The following is a 22,215-nucleotide window of genomic DNA, read 5'->3' on the forward strand; positions in this document are numbered from 1 at the left end:
ATAGATTCTCTTTAATACTCTACTTTGCACCTGGCTCTTTTGCCCCATGACAAAATGGCACAAGCAGCCATTCCAAACTCCTTTAAGTGGACAACATGCTAGCCACGTGAGGTTCTGTTCTCCATTTTTTAAGTTACTTGTACATTTTGATCTGATCATTTGTAAGGACTCTTTTTTTTTTAATGTGTAATATGATACAGTATAAACCAAACCACTCTAAAAAAACAGCATTCATATGATTATCTGACTATAACTTTCTAAAACCAGATGCCTAAACGGGCCCTTTATCTGTTGGTAGTTATTGACAGTCTCTTACCCTCTTCTTCCCAGGCTCAGAAGCACGAGTGTCATAATCATCAGGGAGCTGAAGATAATCCTCCATTCTGCTGGCAATAGCCTCCCAGTCACGTTTCCTTTTAGTACCAGTTCTCAAGCCATCCAACTTGTCTGAGGGACAAACACAGAGCCGCAGCATTAAGGAAGAGTGTGAGCTGGCACACGACACAAAAACAAGGGAAAAGAAGGCTGGAACACTGTCAGAGGGCACATCCGCATTTGTGAGAGCAGCATCACTTGTAGATCCAAACTATCTTCTTGGCTGAGATAATATCGAGTTCTGTGCAATTTCCATTGTTTATCTGGTGTTCATACTGGCAGCCTTTACATTACTATGTTGGTTTAAGTAACAAATATGGGCAGAACAAGAGAAGGCACTTGTTTCCTGGCCTCCTTATCCTCCCACCCCACCTAAAATCACAACACTTCAGCTCTCATGTTCTGATGAAAATGCAACATTGGGTTTTTCTAAGAGCAATTTCTTCCATTCTTTCTTTTCTTTAACACAATATTAACACCACCCATTAGATGTGCAGTCATGTGTGTATCGTATTATATGAAAAGCAGGTAGTACAAGAACTTAATGAGCCAAGCTAACGTTCAGAAAGGTTTTAGATTAACAGTTTCTTGGGATTTTGACCACTGTGAGACGATTCGTCATGAGAATGTTTATGAGTAAGTTGATTATACAAATCACCACTTTCTTTGGTTATACTGTGAAGTGCTGTTGACCATCCTGAGGCTAAGGGCTAGTCAGCCAAAGTGGCTGGATCTGAATTTTCTTTCTGAATCCTCAATCTGAGAGGCTTTCCAAAAGCCCCAAACTGTAATCAATTAAATGAACAGGGATTGCTGATTCAGAAATTATTAGATATGAGTTTAGGTGTCTTCAAGAACACACGATGAAAATGTGTGGGGTTTTTTATTGGTTATTAATTCTGATTTTGAATTCTACATGTGAAATATTATGAGTTATACATATACATATATAATATATATATATATTATATATATATATATATGCACTACACTGAAGCACTAAATTTTTGGATCATCTGTAGTTATAAACACACTATTATTAAGTAGGTCAATAAAGGAAAACCTAAACACTTCAGAAACACACAATAACCACATTTCATTTAAGTCCATAAAGGGTGCAGAGTGTATATATAATAGAAACCTTTTAGGCATCAAGGTGGAGAGAACTTGACATGAAAAGAAAAGTACAATGGAAGCAGGAGGGAAGGTGAGTTTATGCTTCAAATGTAAAAGTTATACACACAACTAACTGTGCGTACCATACAGGCCTCAAAAACCAGGAAGATTTTGCATACTTGGTAAACCTTTTATTTCCTACGTTCCTCCCCCATAAAAGCAATATTATTGAAATATCAGCAAGGCAAACTACAACACTTTACAAAACCCAAGAAATTTTTATCACATCACTTCTGAAAATTTTTAACACGGATTGAGTTCAACAGGAACAGTCTTCTAATCTCCTCTGTAAATCACATGCTGTACCAAATGGCTCTAACCTACATGTATATGACAGGCCATATTACACAAGATCTTAAAGAAGTGACACCTTGATTGCACAGGGACATAGAATATGGTATTAGAAAACCAACAAAGTCCCACAAACAGTAAAACTGTTCTTAGTTCAACAGTGTACAGTATTAGCAGAAGAGTAAGCAGCTCCAATACACTTATTGAATAAACCTCAAAGGATTTCCAAACTTAATAAGATCAACTTCCACATTAACATACTTCAAAGGAAAATTTCATATTTCAACTCTAAGAATAGAACATGGCCAGGCAGCAATACAGAAGGGCAGTGAGAAAACTGCAAGAACTTTTCCTCATACACTGGGTGTATGACAGGAGTTACACACCAGGAGTCCCATATTTGCGACATGGAAGTTCAGAAGAGCATGTATTTCTAGTCTGAACACCCTTGTTTGTAATGTTTAATTTGAAATTTTATTGTGCACAACATGTTTAAAGTTTCCTTCTTGGGGCTGAAGAAAGGTTCATACCTCTTCCACATGGCATCCTGGAAACCCAAACACACAGATGTATGGCATAAGGTGAAGGAAGAGGAATCTGGGGTATTTGTTAGTTACAGAAGACGACTCGTGTCCAACACACTCATACTAATGATTTTCAGAGGTTTGAATTTCAAAAGGTGAAGTTTTAAGATGAAGATGAAAGTATAAATATCCAACTTGGCAGGTCACAGAATTTTACCATATCTTCAAAACAGTATATATTATTATTACAGCACAACAGAAAAAAAATTTAGATATATCTATATATTTTCTAAACATAAATGATATTTCTGAAAATTTGATCACAGTGAACACACAAGGGTTACGTGCCTATACAAATAATAATTGCATTCCAACTGTGAAGAGATGAAACCGCCTGACATGTAGAAGGCCAGTACACAATAACTCATAAGCAGAGACAAATGACACTGAGATGAGAAAAGCAAAAGTGCTCGATATGAAGAAGTCTAAATTAGGATGGCAACAGTCTCAAATATTCTTTTGGTTTTTCAGTTTGAGAAACCAAAATCATGTCAGTGGGATTTAAGTAGCTTGAATGCTGAATCCCAGCATTTGATGTGGCATGTAACACCCACCCTCCTTGCATTAGGGTGCCTGTGTCCCAGCTGGAAAGGAGCCATTCAGGTGCTACTGAAGGTGGGCCACAGGCAGTCTTCAACAACTCCATGACACCCATGCCAGATGCAGCTCAGGCCAGTTCTGAATTTTTCTAAAATTACACCACTTCCAATTTAACACTCACACATAGGCTGAACTGTATACTGTACTTAATGAACACAGATCAAGACTCTACAATGAGATTTAACGGCTCTTTGAAAGATTATAGGTAAGTATTTTCTCACTGGCAGACTCATTGGTAAATCAAAACTCCTCAGTTACAGATTCAGCTTGTCTAGCTCAATGTATGACACTGCTAAAGCTCAGTATGTTTCCACCCAGCATAATCATGTTACCAAGAGTAATTTAAGAAATGTTGGTAAAATACTCAGAAAAATAAATTGTACCTGCTAATCAAATCTACTGAATTTGCTATGATAAGGAAGGCAACATAAACAGGCTAATTCTCGAACGAAGAGCCTCATGTTTCAGGCTCTTCTTCTTTTTCTCAATTGGCTCCATGGGCCAATCTCAAAGAAGCAAGCACTTTGAGGAATGCTCACACTCCATCTGCCTTTCTCTAAAGATGATATAGCTCTCAAGATAACACAGTGGTGTAAGAGGCAAGTCATTATACGAAACATCACTGTCACAAACAAAAACCCAACTGCAAACATGTAAGAATTTATTTCCTAGATTCATTACTAGATCTTCAGTGCCTTTAATTGAAATGGTTTATTTAACAGTTCTATTTCTGGATCACTGTCTAACATTCTGCCTTTAAAATGGACTAAATTTATATAAAATGTATTTTCTGAGAAGCAAATAGTAGATAGGCCAGAATTTTTTCCAGAAATTGATACCAAGATTAATGTCATATTATCTTGAATAATCATCATAACTAAATTCCATTTTCCTTTCTCTTTAGAAATTAGAAAGGAAAATAGAAAGTGGACTAGCTCAGGTTAAAAAAAAAGCATTATCCTACATAATATATTACATAAGGCCTCTAAAGATTATATGCTTAGCTAAAATATTTCACAATCCCCATGTCTCTTTAATTACCATTTCTCTTTGCCTCAAAAGATAATCACTACTTAGAGAACCAGAAAATAGGGAAATGATCTTATAGTCTTATAGGTTATTCTATAAGTACAGAACTTCAGATTTAATCTAATCTTAAAATAAACATATCTAAAGCATTATTATTAAAAAAGTAACTTGTGATTGTTATTTTCCTACATATTTAATTGCATTTAAACACTTATGAATACTTTAAAAGTTTAGGGAAGGAGATGGTTTATTATTAAGATTTCCCACAGAGGGAGGACGAATGCAAGAATATGTCAGAAACCACATTATCATTTTCACATGCCATACACTAGAAAAAAATCCTAGACTTTGCAACAAAGCACCTATCGCAACAATATGGTAATACTACAGTTTACGGAATTATCTTTTCACATAGGACCTGGTCGTCATCAATGGCTCACATGATCAGCTGGGCAAAATAAAAAGCATAGACTATGCAATTGTGTGTAAAGTGCATCCCTCTGATGTCAGAAACACAGATAATATGCCCCAAACAGTGAAGTAGCTAAATGACTCAAATTTGTTCTATAAATTTAAGATATATTTCTATGGTTACTTCAGTTTTGGAGTTCCAGTATAATTCCAGGAGGAGAAATGCAGAGACCAACAGTCATACTTCATATATTAGTAAGGTCCATCTTTTCAAAAAATCTTATACCATTATCTTAAATTATTTACTAATACATCTTAATCAACATGTTAAATGGTTCTCTTTAGGTGAGGTAAAAAAAAAATTGTTCTGCAATATTACCGTGAAATATTGGGGTAAAATCCATTGGATATGTATGATTTTCTGCTTGACAAAGAACCCCATATTAAGCAACTCCAATTTTTGATTTAGACAATAATTTTCACCAGTCTACCTTGTAATCTGGCACTAAAGGCAAGCTGGAGGAAAATTTAAACGGAATCTTACAAAGCGGGCTCCTCAAAGACCTGAATTATATATCTACCTCCCCAACTCAGAAACTCTAATTTATTATACAAGGAAAATAACTGCCTTTTAATTAATTTTTAAACTTCAATATTTATTATTATTACTACCACTATTACCCAAAGTATTCATAATCAGGTTCAACTTTGGACTGCAGTTAAATATTTTTTTAAAAAAGTAGAAACCTCACCTACACCAACATTTCTGATTAATATAAATGAATGGATTTTAGAAGTGACAGTGTTTTATTACTAAATTTATCACATATTTCCATTTACTTTAAAAACTTTAAGTGGTACCGAAGGTAGTTCTTTTAAAATACTCTTCTTTCACTCTGTCACAAGACATAAATGAAAGCCAACAAAATAGACTGAGGATGTAAGGTAGGCCAAAAATCTTCATTTAAGCAGAAACTTTGGGAAATTTGTTCTTCTTATAGCAGAAAGATCTATGACCATTACCATCAGGTATCACATATAAAAACAGGAAAAAGGAAATACCCACCTAGCTTTGCCTCAGATGTGTCCATCTCCCATTTGCTTTTCGGAATGTAACCCTAAATCGTACACAGAGAGAAGCTCGAAGGGTTAGAAAGAGACACATACATGCACATCACTTTTGAATTGGAAAAGCATTAAAACTGGGAATGGATTCAGTTTCCACTCACTATTTATAAATATATCCTGAGGGAAAACACAGTCTCATTATCTTTGAAGAAACTGAATTACCAAATTCACCAAACTTCACTGCCCAGATTTCAGAATAGTCACTTTAGAGTGGTATCATGAAGGCGCTTGGCGGCAACTACAGTTCAGGACACACAACTGTAGTCTGAACAACAGCTATATAGCCAATGCGGTAAGAATGTATGGTAGTTACTGTGCTCAATTAATATCATTCAGAGTAGCAGAGAATTTATAATACTAGCTAGGTTATTTTCTAAATACAACTGCTATTATCAAGTGATAGTAGCCATGAGGTCCAAAGAGTGTTCTTCAAGACAGTTACTTTATATTCCAGTGTACTTTTAGATACTCAAAAGAAGGGAGAAAACTTGGTATCACTGAACACAATTATGAAGTTCAACTTCATTTTAAAATGACTCAATCCATTTACCAGTTAGATCTTACAAAGACTAATTTTACTGAATCAATTTCAGAGCATTACTTTTTCATCAGTTGGAAACTAGATTATTATTTCTGATGTCTTTTAAAAAATTACATCTTTCTATTATATGAAAACCCAGAAATCTCCACAGGCAATTTATATCTTATTTAATAAAATAACTGGGTGGTTTATTTCAAACGAAGTCCTACATAAGATTTTCAAATTTCACAATGTACCTATTTAGCTATGTAGTAAGCCTTTCAGTTTATTCACCTAGCAAGTGTATGCTTTTTCCACATAATTCACTGATTCCCCCTTTCCTTCATTTGGACTCTGTTCTCTATTAGGTCTTAACATACAGAACTTTAATATTAGGTTAGGACTTATTATATAGGACAGGTTCATCAAAGGTGTCAGCATCTTCTTTTAAGAATCCATATATCTTTCTACTATTGGGAATGTTCAAGTTCATAGAATAGACTGACACACGGGTAAAGTTGGAAAGTATGTTGAACACTTCATGACAACAGCTTCTGTGTAAGAGTGTACTAGAGTATCATCATTCTTCCAGGAAATCTACACGTTTTATACATTTCTAGTCTTTAAGCCAGACTAATAATTCAATTTCAACTAATTAGGCAGTATTTCAGATTATAAATTATACCATCCTTTCCAAATACATGTTTAGAACAAACCAAGACAAAGGCTGAAATGATGGTGCTAAAAGTTTAGTACTGATGGAATTTGTACAGTTGTATCTCAAAAACTCATCTGAAAACCTTAAACATCACTAGAATAATATATTTATAAATTCTGAGTCAGATCTATGAGGTTCACTGAAGCACTAAAGAAGACAACATATCATACCAATGATCCCCCCAAAGGAGTCTCTTAACCAAGAAAAGTTTGGATTTCACCCAGCTATAGTAATCAGTACAGAGTAGAAAATGTAAAGTTCAGTGAAAATTCCATTAAAATGGTCTGAATGACACAAGACTTGCTCTTAACCCTTTCCAAGGGTCAATTCTCCAAGAATCTTTTACTCTTGGAATAGAACCCAACAGTAGAAGATCTCGATTCTGCATTTTGAAAAAAGGTTAAGAGAAGGTTTATAACATAAAGATAAGCAAAATGAGTACATTAATTTCCCCCTGCTGGAACCATCTTTTTCTTCCTTAAAACTTAAAATCATTTTCTCACTGTTTGAAATATTAGGCTACTTGGAAATAAAAGAGATAGTTCAGCAGGGTAGAGTTCTAAGGCTTCATTGCCATGTTTCTGATGAAAAAATATAGTATTACAGTGTGTTTCACTTTTAAAAATAATAGTACATTCAATTAAAAGTTCCAAGTTTTGACCTACACCTAAGCAAGTCAGATGTTATGAACCATATGCTGAACTGAAATCTCCACAAAAGGAAGACAGAGCTTCAGAAAGCTAACATTAGAGACTTCTCACATGATCGATTGCTAGTACACACGCTGCCAAGTAGCTAAACTGGTCATTAGCCATATTCCAGGACAGCGTGGACCTTTAAGTGAATTTCCTGCCTACGTCTTAGATCATGTATGTCAAAATACAACCTAATTAATAAAAATACTTTGTTTAAAGAAAAAAAAACATAGGAGACTCAAATGCCATTAACTTTAAAGCTTATTTTTTAATCCACATATGAAATCTAGGAATGTAGAGATTGACACCATCTCTATGCAAACACACAGTTTCTATTCAGAGTCCTCTATAACACACATGGGTTGATGGGACCACTCCTTAGAGAGACTGTATTCTCTAGGGGTTAGGAATCAGGGTTCTCGCTTTGCACATTTTCAGAAGAATATGAAAAGCAGCTTTAGCAAGGGCTGAAGTATTAAATAAAACAAATAATATTTTGGATTTAAAAAGCAACACTATTCCAAGGCACTGCTAATCTCTGTACCCCATTAGCAAACACTGAAAATAACGTAAGTCTATAGGTCGCATATTCTTGAATGACAGGGTAAAGGCAGACATCACTACAGAGTTGTGATCAAAAGCATTTACAGTAGGTACACGGGATCTTTGAATTCGCACTACGTAAGCCTTTAATCAGCCTAAGCAAAATGCATTGCCTACACAGTCAAATCATTTTCCCCATCACTTAATAGGATAAAATGCGGAAGAACAAATCCAGCAGTCAGTGGCAACCCTCTGCCTCCTCATTCAATAAGTTCTTCTGCCTCAGTTTATAGAAAATCAATTTTGAGCTCTTATAGCGAAGAAGAGACAATTATGCATACATTGGGTAGGCTGTACCACGTATCTGCTGGAATGTAAGAATACCCTTTCAAATGTAATCGATTTTCTTAAAAAGTGTATTCCCCTAGAGCCACCCACAAATAGATGAGTGAGTACAAGGGTAAGTTTCTTAGCATTTTAAAAATTTTCTTGTAACAACACAGTAGAGGGTTCTTTTCCTTTGGTCAGGGGAAAAACAAAAAGTATCCAAAAGTCTCCTTGAAGATGATTATGGGAACTTTTACCATTAAGGTGCAATATCAACAATAGTCATCTGATCACAGAGCTGAATTTAAACCCTTAAGAATTTTAATAAAGAGACACTTTGTTCAAAGTGGTTGTTCTGTCTCCTACCAGTTCGCTTTCCTCTTCCTCTGCATCTTTCTTTTCATCCTTCTGTTCTTCAATATTTGCATCAAAATCTTCCATCTCCACCTACAATACCACAATAATCACACACAAAAAGACTGAGTTAACATCTAGGAAAATGTTGAGTCCCTCACTGAGATATGAAATGAGCACAGTTGCCCAGAGCAAGACACACAGACTTGCTGTTACATGCTAAGTAATTTCTAACACCCTAAACTTTGAAACAGAACTGACAGACTAGATGATACTCCTGCTTTTCATTTTCCTGGGATATCCATCTTTGTAATTCTCTATGAAGTTGAGTACAATGATCTAAATTGATGGTTATCTGTTTTGAATGACAATGGATTACTAGGATTTCTTTTTAAAACCTTTAGCAAGTATTTTTTCAATCAAGTAAAACAGGTATGATTCAAATTTCAAAATGTAAGAAAGGGTATAGTGAAAAGTCAGATGATAATAGCTTGGCCCAGAATAGTAGCAATACAAATAGAGAGTAGATAAATCAGAGAAGTATTTATAAGGTAAAACTGACAATACTTGTAGACTGACTACATGGTGGAGGGGTAGAATCAAACACTGGTACAAGGGGAAAGTAAAGAGTCAAAGATAATGGAGAGTAGAGAGTCAGGGTTTCAGCAACCAAGTGGACTAATGGATCTAATTACTAAAATAGAGAATGTGAGAAGAGGAACAGGTTTGGATGAATTACATATTGAATAGGTTGAGTCTGAGGTGTACTAAGATAATACATATTTTTTGGTAGAGAATTTGGAAAATAATGGTAGAATTATAAAAATCACCCACAACCCCTCCACACAGATATAATTACTGTTAAGATATTGATGAAATTCATACCAGCCTTTACAATTTAATATTAAGGGCATAGAAGTGGCAATCCAAGGTACCAAAAAGCCTGATTATCGATACAGAATGTGCAGATTGAATATAGAGCCTAGGATAGAGCCCTAAAGAACTCCAGCATTTAAGGACTGGGTAGCAAGAGAAGCCAGCAAAGGAGACTGAAAAGGGATGGCCAGAGATGCAAGAGGAAAACCAGGAGAAGGCAGACTCACAGAAGCCAAGAGAAAAATGGTTTCAAGAAAGTGGACATGGTCAACCATGTCGTATGTGGCTGCAAAATTAAGCAAGAGAAGTGAGAATTGTCCATTGCCATGGAAATCTTTGGTGAGAGAGTCTCTAGAGAATGGCTGGGGCAGAAGCCAGAGGAAATGGGATGAAGAGTGGCATGGGAGGTAAAAACACATAAAAATACAGTGACAACATTGAGTACAGATAACTCTCATTCACAGGAAGAGGTCAAATGAAACAGAAGTATATAACTGATTAAAAGAGAAAAATCTCGCCTTTTCCATAATAAAGATTTATTTATTTCAAACTAGTAATTGATTTAGACAAGAATTCGCAATCTGTGAAAATCTGTCGGGGAACAGGATATTAACAGTATCAAAGTATCTCCCTACAGATTACTTATTAGGAAGAGAAAAATGCAGAAAAATTTGATGGATATCACCTGAACCAAGTGATCAACACTTAAATCACCAATAATGAAATAAGACGACATCATATGACCCCTGATATGATGCAGTGAGAACACAATGTCCCTTATGTAGAATTCCTGCTAATGTTTAACCTAAAGCTAATCATGACAAACCCAAATTGAGGGGCATTCTACAAAACAGCTAAGTGGCCTCTACTCTTCAAAAATTTTTTGTCTTTCATGACAATGACATAGCTGAGAAACCATTTTTTGTATTAAAGGACTGGATCCTGGATTTTAAGAAATTCTTATAAAGCACAGTATGGGAACAACTGGTGAAATATGAATATGGACTGTATATGAAAGAATTCAGGAAATTTATATTACCTAATATAGTATCTTATCAATGTTAAATTTCTTATATTTGATAATTGAGTCTTCTAGTTTTGTAAGAGAATGCCCTTGTTCTTGGGAGATATCTACTGAAATATTTAGGGCTAAAGGGTTTATGAGGTCTGCATTTTAACTCTCAAATGGTTCCACAGTAAGAGGAATAGTAGTAGTACTAGTAGCAGTAGCAGTAGCAGTAGTAACAAGAAGAGGAAGAAGAAATCTAAATAGAGAAAAATGAGACAAAATATTAACAACTGGTGAATCTCAACGAAAGTCATGCAGGTGTTCTTATATTGGGTTGCCCAAAACGTTTGTTAGGGTTTTCCATTATGGAAAAACCCAAACGAACATTCTGGCCAACGCAATACTATACGTGCCATTTTCTGTCATTTAAATTTTTTTCAAAATAAAAAAAGGCGGAAAAAGAGGTCGCTTTTGCACTGCTTTCGAGACAAAGGACGCTCACCTCTTCAATAGCAGCATCTTGCAGCAAAGAACGAATGTCCAGACGCATCATATGACGAGGCGCCGTTTCCCAGTGATCGGCCATCTAATTGAGAGATTCAGGAGGTCACGTTATCTCTGGAAACTACTCAAAGAAAGACCAAGAGAATATCCAAGACAAATTTAACTAACACTGTGAAGTCTAACAGGCTAGTTCCAGGAAGAGCTAGGACACCTCGTACCCTTAGATACAAAGGGTAAGAAACATTTACTAAAGCAGGTAGAAAATATATTTTGAAAGTAAAGGGGATAAATAAGAATTTCCAGACAACAGTGATGAAATAGGCAAAATGAAGTTTAGAATATTACACCCTCTGTGCTTCAAAAAAATCACCTTATTTATTTCTTTAAGCTTTCTTCCATGAATATTCCTCTTGCTACAAGTCTGGTTATCTGCACTCATTTCAGCCAAATACACCTAAGAAAGAATGAATAATGATTAGGCAAACAAATGCAGCACTTACATGATAACATAAAGTACTCTAAAGTTCTTTTAAATCTATACCTCAAATCCCTTGGTTTTTGCTGCACTCCAAAACTGGTCAAAATGTCTAACTCTGTCATTGATGGCATCCAGGATGATGAAAGGGAAAAAGCCATCATCCAGAGTCTTTTTGAAAGTTTTGAACATGCTGGTGCGGTAGGTTTCCTCCATCTCAGCTTCATATTCATATTCCATTACCTAAGATCCCCCCAAAGAGATATGGAGTTAGCAAAAGCAAAGAATCATCTTAAATCTCTTCCCTTGTTAGCATTTGGATACAGACAAGTTTCTAGTCTTTCCTTCATACCTGAGTACTAAAGTTTGTGTTCAAAACAACCACGTTTCTCTCTGAACATGTTTTCCTTTCAATGCTATTTATGAATCAGGATGTAATCTGAGAGGAATATACCATACCTTTTTTTTCACTTTCTTTCCAGAATCTGGATCTTTTTCTTCTTTTTCCACTTCAGCGATGAAGTAATCATCCAGGCTTAGAACTCTGGGTGCAGGTCCTCCAAATTCTACCTCCTTATCCTGAGAATCATATATTCAAGAAAGTTAAAGAGAATTTATGGAATAAGTTAATAAATGTGCACAAAGTTTTTCCTGTGGCTAAATACCACGCAATCTTCTTGTGGTTTCAAATCAAGCAGGGGCAAAGTATCTGCCTAAGCAGATCAAAATTTATGATATAGCATCTACCAGATGGGCCAACTAGAATGGATCAAATGGGAAATAGCTGTATCAATATCATATAACTTGCTAAGAAGGCAAGTGGCTAACAAAAGCAACTGATTCTTTCACCTTCCCATACTCACTCGAATAAGTTTCGCAACATGTGTCTTTCCACTGCCAGGCAATCCTCTCATTATAACAACAATCTGAAACACAACGAAAAAAAAAAATCACCCAGGGAAGATTTTATTTCACAGTGAGATCTTAGAGTTAACAATGACCTATCATTCTCCAGGACAGACCATATGATAGGCCATGAAACAAACCTTAATACATTTGAGAGCATAGGAATAATACAAAGCATGTCTCTGACCACAATGGAGTAAAATTAAAAATTTGGGAAATTCACAAGTATGTAGAAAGTAAACACCATACTCCTAAATAACCAGTGGGTCAAAGAAGAAATCAAAAGAAAAATCAGAAAATACTTTGAGATAAACAAAAATGAAGACACAACATAAGACAGTGGAAGAACAAACTAAACCGAAAGCAAGCAGAAGGAAGGAAATAGTAATATTAGACCAGAAGTTAATAAAATAGAGAACCAAAAAACAAAGAAAAATCAATGGAACCAAAAGCTAGCTCTTTGAAAAGAGCAACAAAATTGACAAACCTTTAGCTAGACTAAGAAAAAAGAGAGAAAATTCAAATTACTAGAATCAGAAAAAAAGGGGGGACATGACTGCCAACGTTACAGAAATTTTAAAAGGGTTATTTATAAAGGAATACTATGAACAACTGTATACCAACAAATTAGATAAATGAAATGGACAAATTCCTAGAAAGACACAGCCTACTGAAACTGACTCAAGAAGAAATAGATAACCTGAATAGACCTATGACAAGTGAAGAGATTTAATTAGTAGTCAAAAAACTGCCAAAAAAGAAAAGCCCAGGCCCAGATGGCTTCTTCACCAAATCCTAACAAACCTTCAAAGAAGAATACCAACTCTTCACAAACTCTTCCAAAAACAGAAGAGGAAGGAACAATTCCCAACTTATTTTATGAGGCCAGCATTTCAAATCAAGCATATAATCTGATACCAAAACCAGACAAAGACATCACAAGAAAATTACAGATATCTCTTAGGATTATGGATACAAAAATTTTCAACAAAATACTACCATATTGAATCTAGCAACATATAAAAAGAAGTACACAACATGACCAAGTAGGGTTTATCCCAGAGATTCAAATTAATATCTGAAAATCAGTTAATGTAATACATTGTATCAATACAATAAAAAACAAAAAAATCTCAATGCAGAAAAAGCATTTAACAAAATCCAACATCCTTTCATGATAAAAACATTCAACAGGGGCTTCCCTGGTGGCGCAGTGGTTGAGAGTCCGCCTGCCGAAGCAGGGGACGCGGGTTCGTGCCCCGGTCCGGGAGGATCCCACATGCTGAGGAGTGGCTGGGCCGTGAGCCATGGCCGCTGAGCCTGCGCGTCCAGAGCCTGTGCTCCGCGACGGGAGAGGCCACAATGGTGAGAGGCCCACGCACCGCAGAAAAAAAAAAAAACATTCAACAAACTAGGAATGGAAGGGAACCTCCTGAACTTGATAAGGGACATCTAATGAAAACCCACAACTAACATAGTACTTAATGGTGAAAGACTGAAAGTTTTCTTTCTAAGATCAGGAATAAAACAAGGATGTCCACTCTCACCACATCTATTCAACACTGTACTGGAGGTCTAGCCAGAGCAATGAGGCAAGAAAAAGAAAAAAGGCATACACATTGTAAAGTAAGAAGTAAAACCATCTCCATCTGCAGATTACATGATCTTATAGATAGGAAAAACCCTAAGGAATCCACGAAAAATCTATTAGAACCAATAAATGAGTTCAGCAATGTTGAAGGATATACAATCAATACGAAAAAATCAACTGTATTTCAATACAACTGAACAATCCAAGAATGGAATTAAGCCATCTATATCTTCCTTTTTTTTTTTTGGCAGCACTGTGTGGCTTCCGGGATCTCAGTTCCCCGACCAGGGATTGAACTCGGGCCACGGCAGTCAAAGCACAGAATCCCAACCACTAGACCACCAGGGAACTTAAGCCATCTATATCAATAATAACATTACACATGAATGGATTTAAACAATCCAATTAAAAAGCAAAAATTATCAGACCGCATAAAAAAACATGATCCAACTATATGCTGTCTATAGGAAACATACTTTATTTGTGTCACTGAAAGACACAAATAGATTGAAATTAAAAGGATGGAAAATGATATATCAACAGCCACAGGAAAGCTGGAGTAACTATACTAATAATAGATGAAACAGACTTTAAAACAGTGACATATATATATATACAGAGTCAAACTTCTGATGGAAATCTCCCGTTTTATTTAAACGGAACCATTTTATTTAAATGGAATCTAATTATTTTGCAATATAAGATAAATTTAAAAATGTATACATATGGAGGAAAATAGGTCTAAACTAATCAAGTCTCCTAATTCTCCCTCTTTTAGTTCCACATACCATAAAACCAAATCCTCTTTTCCCTTCTTCAAATTGCAATTAATTGAGTTCTTATGAATTATTTTCTAAAATTTTCAACATTTTTTTCTGCCAAGCAATTAAGCTCTAATTTCTTAGATTCTATAGGGTAGGCAGTTTATGAGATTTTACGATGATCTGGAGATGCCTTTAATCTGATATTAATACTATGTCACACGTGGAAACAACCTAAATGTCGTCCATCAACAGATGAATGGATAAAGAAGATGTGGTACATATACACAATGGAATACTACTCAGCCATAAAAAGAATGAAATAATGCCATTTGCAGCAACATGGATGGACCTAGAGATTATCATACTAAGTGAAGTAAGTCAGAAAGAGAAAGACAAATACCATGATATCACTTATATGTGGAATCTAAAGTATGGCACAAATGAACTTAACTACGACACAGAAACAGACTCACAGACACAGAGAACAGATTTGTGGTTGCCAAGGGGGAGGGTGGGGGAGGATGGACTGGGAGTTTGGGATTAGCACATGCAAATTATTATATACAGAATGGATAAACAACAAGGTCCTACTGTATAGCACAGGGAACTATATATATTCAATATCCTGTGATTAAACCAAAATGAAAAAGAATGTATATATCCGTGTAGCTGAATCACTTTGCTATATAGTAGAAATTAACACAACATTGCAAATCAACTATACTTTAATAAAATAAAATAAAATTTTCTTAAAAATTAAAAAAAAATACTACGTCACTGAGAAGTACAGAAATTCTGTTCAGGATACTAAAAAGATTTCTTATCAGCTTCATTTGCAAGAAAGCTAGTCATTTACATAGGACTTACTCTCTCAGGTCTGCTCTCTCGGCCAGGTGGTTTCAAAATATCATCCACATTCTTAGATTCAGGTTTCTTCTCAACCCGCGGAGCTGGAGGTGGCTGGTGGCTTAGTGAAGGAGCTGGCAGGGGCATTCGCTCCTCTGGGTAAGTTCTTCGTTCTCCTAGGATTCCAGCAGTTGAACAAATTACTATTTATACAGTAATTATCTAAAATTTTAACTCTCTCCACTCCTCCTAAGGTAATATAACTTATGGTGATTCGGGGGCTACTTTTATCCTTAATTAGAGATAGTTTAAGATAATGTAACTCTATTGAAATCAAGAAAATGAAAAGATTTAGGTATGATTTCAGGCAAAAAGAATGTTCTGAAAAATACTGAATTCATCCTTGTTTGTATTAAACTTAGGAAAAAAGTTAACAGAACACAGAAGAATAACATGTACTCCTGAATAGTCCTGAGTGTGATTTATAGTCCGTCTGTATGTAACTTCTGCTTTACAATATTGAGAACAAGTCATCAGCTTAGGAAAGCTTGTTTGTATAAGTAGGTGTGAATTTCTAGTTTAAGTGTAATTTATAACAGTGAAAAACTAAAAGCAACCTAAATGTCCAAAAATAAGAGTCATATATCTCATCCACTTGATGGACTATCATAGAGCTATTAATATGATAGGTTTATGTATGGAAAAATGTATATAGTACACAATATCAATGGGAACAAGCACAACAAAGAAACTGTATTTATACTTTGATTACAACTTCATTAATATGTGTGTGAAGAGAGAATGACAGGAAATATACAAAATTACAATAGTTGTAGTATGGTAGGTGGTGGGATTATAAGCGATTTTGTTTCTAGCTTCCAAAATTTCTTTAAAAATGTAAAAAAAGCAATTTACATTTTATTTCATCAATTACATGGCTATTTTTGGTGATAACATTGTCACCTCTGAGAAATCTGTGAGTGCATTTTACTCTGAAAGTTTAAATCCATAACTACAATGGAAAGCATCTCATGTTGCTTTCAGTTCTCAGCATCTTTATAGTTAACAAGGCACTAATCTACCTCCAAACATGGACGGTCCTTCATAGGCTGGTCGGTCAGACTTCCGATCATAGGATGGCCTATCAAATCCCCCTCTTCTGGATGAGGAATGGTCTTTTTTGTCTCGATATGACTGAGTCCTAGAAGGTTTAACAGGAAGTGCTTTGGTAAATGAAAAACATATGGAGGTCTCTTATAATGCAACACCATTATCTGCCCAATTTTTTCTATGGGTACTTATTATACATAGTCAATACTTATATTTTCATTTTGCTTTCCCATTTAGATCTGCCGTGCATACACATATCCACAGAACTCACAAATTGCAAAAATAAATTGTTTGCCTGTTAATTAAGCAATGACTACAACTTTGTCAACAATACTCTTTCCTTTCCTTTCTGGCTATCTCCAGCTCCCATTTAATTCTCTGGAATTCAAGCTCACAAAACTCAACCACCTAGTTTCCTGAAAACTGGTACTCTTCCCTCTCCAGATTACACACACATGCATGAGAAAAATACATCATTTACTAAAGTTCCTTTAACTACACTGACATTTGCTGAACTTAAGTATATGGTAATTTGCACATCTGGCAAAGATATTTCTCATAGCATAGCATACCTATCGTCTCGAGGTCGGCGTTCTCTGTCAAATCGATCCCGGTCATAGTCAATAACACCACGATCCCGGTCTCGATCTCTATGTGTCTCCCGATCCCTTTTGAAATCTCGATGATCTGCCATGACATTACTTTGACGATCAAAATAAGGCTCACGATCTCTGTCTCTATCATAACGATCTCGTTGGCCTACATGCTCTATAAAAACAATATAAAATAAGAACTATATCCCTTTTTTCTGAAATAAAAGCAGAAATGTACAAATCTAAATTTAGAACTAGCATAAACTGTTGCCCTAAATTCAACTTATAAATAAATCTTTTAGCTATATTAAAGGGAGGCCCACATTCTAAGAGGCCTTCTGTGAGCTGGCCCCTGCCTAACCCTAGTTCCCTCTCTGATCTCACCTCCTACTACCTTCCCCATCTCTTTGTGATGCAACCACACTTTCCCGTTCCTGAGACCTACCACCTGCTGTTCCCTCTGACTGGGACCGTCAGTTTGCAGCTGCTTCATGGTTGACTCCTTGTCATTCAGCTCTCAGCTTCACTGTCATAGGGGCCTCCTCTGACCACTCTGTCTAAATTAACCACCTTCACTATCCATCACATCAAATGTTTCATTGTCTTTATAATACATTCAAAGGTCTGAAACGATCTTGTTCATTTATTCTTTTTGTTTTCCCATTAGAATGTAATTTCACAAGCACAGAAACTTTTTTCTCTTGTTGAATTCCCAGTGTCTAGAACAGGGATTAGCAAACTTTTTCTGTAAAGGGACAGACGGTAAATGTTTTATAGGACATACAGTCTTTGTCGCAACTACCCCAGCTCTGGTTTGTTAGCATAAAAGCAGGTGTAAACAATAGCTAATGGGAGTGTGTCTATGTTCCATTAAAACTTTATTTCTGGGAATTCCCTGGTGGCACAGTGGTTAAGAATCTCCCCACCAATGCAGGGGACACGGGTTCGAGCCCTGGTCTGGGATGATCCCACATGCCGCACAGCAACTAAGCCTGTGCACCACAACTACTGAGCCTGTGCTCTAGAGCTCATGAGCTACAACTACTGAGCCTGCGTGCCACAGCTACTGAAGCCCGTGTGACTAGAGCCTGTGCTCCGCAACAAGAGAAGCCAATGCAGTAAGAAGCCCGCGCACCACAACGAAGAGTAGCCCCTGCTCGCCACAACTAGGGAAAGCCCACACACAGCAATGAAGACCCAATGCAGCCAAAAATAAATAAATAAATTTAAAAAAAAAAAAAGGGAGGCCCAGATAACCTTACCAAAAGGGAAATCATATGATAATTGGGTCCTAAAAGGTTTAAAAATACTGATCTCTCTGGGACTCCTACCTGTTTCAAAAGTTGATCTTTCAGGTAGTGGATCTGGACGCAGAGTTATTCTTTCTCCATAGGGTATCTGCTCAACTTTATTAGTGGATATGTCTGGTAAACAAAATCAGGGATAAAAACACTGTAAGAGTGAAGCTTAAGGAAGCCAAAGCTGAAGCTAACAATTCCTTTAGAATCCCAAATACAAATTTGCCACTTTCACTCACCTCGGCCATGGCCATAATCGACAGTCTGCTGCACTGGTGGTGGTTTGGACATTGGTGGCATACCCATAGGCACCGGGCCAGGAGGAGGGATGGAAGGGTGAACAGGTGGGGGTGGTAACACTGGAGCAGATGGAATCGTTGCAGCTTCAGGTTTAAATTCCGAATTCAGTCCTTGTTCATCATTTGTATCCCAGAGGCCATAGAAAGAATCTTCATCCCAGCGTTCTTGTTCCATAGCTGAAGTCTGTGGCTTTATCACTGGAGGAGGAGGTGGCGGCGGAGGAGGAGGGGGTGGCGGTGGCGGTATTGGGATAGGCGGCCTGGTCACAGGAACAGATGATCTTGCTGGTGGAGCAGAGGGTCTTACAATTGAACCTGGTGGTTTACCCATAGGAGGGGGTGGTCTATAGGATCCTGGAGGCTGGAGAACAGAGTAAATGGCTTAACGAATGAGCATACCATCATGTTTTCACATATCAGTAGAAATTAAAATCTGGTTCTCAATCCACAAAAGAAAAATTTGATATATTGAACTTACTCAAAATTCAAAACTTTTTGTACTTTAAAATACACCATTAGGGAGAAAATATGTGCATATCACCTATCTGATAATGGACTTGTATTCAGAATATAAAAATCTCTTATAAGACAAATAGTCAAAAAAATATGGGCAAAAGATTTGCATATATTTTTCCGAAGAAGATATATGAATGGCCAATAAGCCCATGAAAATATACTCGACATCATTAGTCATGAGGGAAATGAAAATTAAAACCACAATGAGGTACCATTTCATATCCAGTAGAATAGCTATAATTGATAAAATAGACAATAACAAATGATGGCAAGGATGTAGAGAAACACAAAGACTCTTAGACTGCTAGTAAGAATGTAAAATTTCCACTTTGGGAAATGGTCTAACAATTTGTCAAAAAGTTAAACCTCAATTTACCAAATAATTCAGCAGTTCCATTCCTAGGTCTCTAACCAAGAAAAACATGCCCCCCCAAAGACCTGCACACAAATATTCGCAACAGCATTATTCGATAACCCAAGTGTCCATCAACTGGTGAATGGACAAACAAAATATGGTATAGCCATACAATAGATTGTTACTTGGCAATAAAAAGAAATGAAGTACTGATTCATGCTATAACATGGATGAACCTTGAAAATATTATGCTAAGTGAAAGAAGCCAGACACAAAAGACCACATATTGTATGATTCCACTTAAATTTAATGCCCAAAAAGGCAAATCTATAGGGACAGAAAGTAGATTAGCTGTTGCCTGGGACTTGGGTAGGAATGAGGATTAACTGCAAATTGGCACAAGGGATCTTCCTGGGGTGATGAAAATGTTCTACAACTGGATTATGGTGATGGTTGGACAACTCAGTAAATTTACTAAAAATCACTGAATTACAAACTGAAAATGGGCAAATTAGATTATGTAAATTATACCTCAATTAGGTTGGTTTAAAAAACGAAAAAAAAAAAATGCCCTCAACACTATCACCTCCTCTTCCCTGCAATGAACCTGCAATGAACCACCCTCTTTTTCTTCTCCTTCCAGAAAAATTAGGGTGCTAGCCAATTTGAAACAAGTATCCCAGGCCCACCTCAAACCTACTGAATTTCTGTGAGTGAGGTTCTGGCATTAGTTTAAAATAAACAAAACTTCTGTAATTCTGATGTTCACCACCTGGTTAAGAATCTCTGCTATAAACTATCTCCCCACTATGGTAACCTATCTCTTCCACAAAAATAGTGAATTTCCAGTGAGAGAAACAAACTCTAGCTAGCTCCCTCACTTCTACCTAATTGTCTGACTGACAATAGTAGTTTGTGGCAAGGCTGGTACCAACACACAACATCAGAACCGGGAAACAACAAAACATAGAAACCAAATGGGACATTTAGTAATCTCTCTGACAGCCACCAAATGTCAACAGGAATGTATATTAAGGAAACAGTAGAATCTCTTGGCAGATAGGTTCTATTTACTTAATACTGAAACCCAATCGTTAAATTTTATTTTAATCTTTGCAATCAGAGATAATTTTAATCTCTGATTCGAACACTCTTTATCCATTTCTCTTAGTTCTATGTTTCTGGTTTGTTCTATTGACAGACAAATTGACAGCTGCTTTAGACCTTGGAAAGCCAACAATACACATTACTTATATATTTATTTATACACAGGCTGCGTGTTAAACTTTTTGAGTAACAAAATTACATTGTGGCTAATACGTAAGAAATATTATTTAACAAGAGGCCACTATAGGCTGGAGTTAAAGACAAATGACTATTAGGTAAATGATGTAAGGTAAACTGTAGGTTACGGCACTTTAAACTTTATTAAGGGAATGCCCATACATGACAAAGCTGCTGCATCTGGAGCACAGCTAATCAGACATGCTTTAAATGTCATAAGAATTCTGGACTGTGTCTACAAATAAAAAGTGTTTTCTTCATATTACATAGTGAAAGCAATATATACATTTGTGAAAAACAGAACACCTCCTACAGTATTTACATGAGAAAGGATTAATATCTGTACCATACTAAGGATAACATAAATTAGTAAGAAAAACCTTAAGAGTCAAATAGATAAAATAGAATTTTTATAAGAAATGTAATTAACAATTATCAGAAAATATTCATGTTCACTAATTATCAAAACTACCAAACATTTTATTATTTTTTTTAATGTTTATTTGGCCGCACCGGGTCTTAGTTGCGGCACGCAGGATCTTCGTTGCTGTGTGCGGGATCTTTAGTTGCAGCATGAGGGATCTAGTTCCCTAACCAAGGATCAAACCTGGGCCCCCTGCATTGGGAGTGCAGAGTCTTAACCACTGGACCACCAGGGAAGCCCCACTACCAAACATTTTAAAACATTTTATTAAAATATTATATCTTCCAAAAATATTAAGTAGCTGATGCTTGCAAGGCTATAGTATAGTTGTTATATAACTATTTTAGAGAGCTGTTGGCTATATTATAGGAATCATTAAAAATGTCCTCGTTCTTTAACTAAAGTATACCACTATAGGACTTTAAAAGTACTTTTAAGAAGTTATCGAAAACAAGAATTTGAAGCATAATGGGTAGTGGTTTGTAGAAAATAAAGAATGCAGATGTAAGCTTTTATCTATAGAATGGGTAAACAACAAGGTCCTACTATATAGCACAAAGAACTGCATTCAATATCCTGGGATAAACCACAATGGAAAAGAATATTAAAAATGT

The 22,215-nt window shown here is 36.1% G+C and overlaps 1 protein-coding gene across 2 annotated transcripts in view; it reads right to left on the reverse strand.

Moving 5' to 3' along the window:
- YLPM1 (YLP motif containing 1) overlaps positions 1–22,215 on the reverse strand; it is a 67,631-nt gene that overhangs the window by 6,787 nt on the left and 38,629 nt on the right. The window contains exons 7-19 of one of the 2 annotated variants that reach the window (XM_060004183.1): positions 18,963–19,383; positions 18,757–18,849; positions 17,405–17,519; positions 16,805–16,923; positions 15,744–15,898; positions 12,479–12,541; positions 12,075–12,194; positions 11,682–11,858; positions 11,511–11,594; positions 11,139–11,222; positions 8,764–8,844; positions 5,533–5,584; positions 317–447 (exon numbers count right to left, since the gene is read on the reverse strand). In XM_060004183.1, coding sequence (XP_059860166.1) covers positions 317–447; positions 5,533–5,584; positions 8,764–8,844; positions 11,139–11,222; positions 11,511–11,594; positions 11,682–11,858; positions 12,075–12,194; positions 12,479–12,541; positions 15,744–15,898; positions 16,805–16,923; positions 17,405–17,519; positions 18,757–18,849; positions 18,963–19,383 — 1,695 coding nt within the window. Of the gene's footprint in view, positions 1–316; positions 448–5,532; positions 5,585–8,763; positions 8,845–11,138; positions 11,223–11,510; positions 11,595–11,681; positions 11,859–12,074; positions 12,195–12,478; positions 12,542–15,743; positions 15,899–16,804; positions 16,924–17,404; positions 17,601–18,756; positions 18,850–18,962; positions 19,384–22,215 lie in introns of both variants that reach the window. The other variant, XM_060004182.1, reaches the window with a different exon arrangement.

This window comes from Delphinus delphis, chromosome 2 (assembly GCF_949987515.2).
Source record: "Delphinus delphis chromosome 2, mDelDel1.2, whole genome shotgun sequence".
NCBI classification, from domain to species: domain Eukaryota; kingdom Metazoa; phylum Chordata; class Mammalia; order Artiodactyla; family Delphinidae; genus Delphinus; species Delphinus delphis.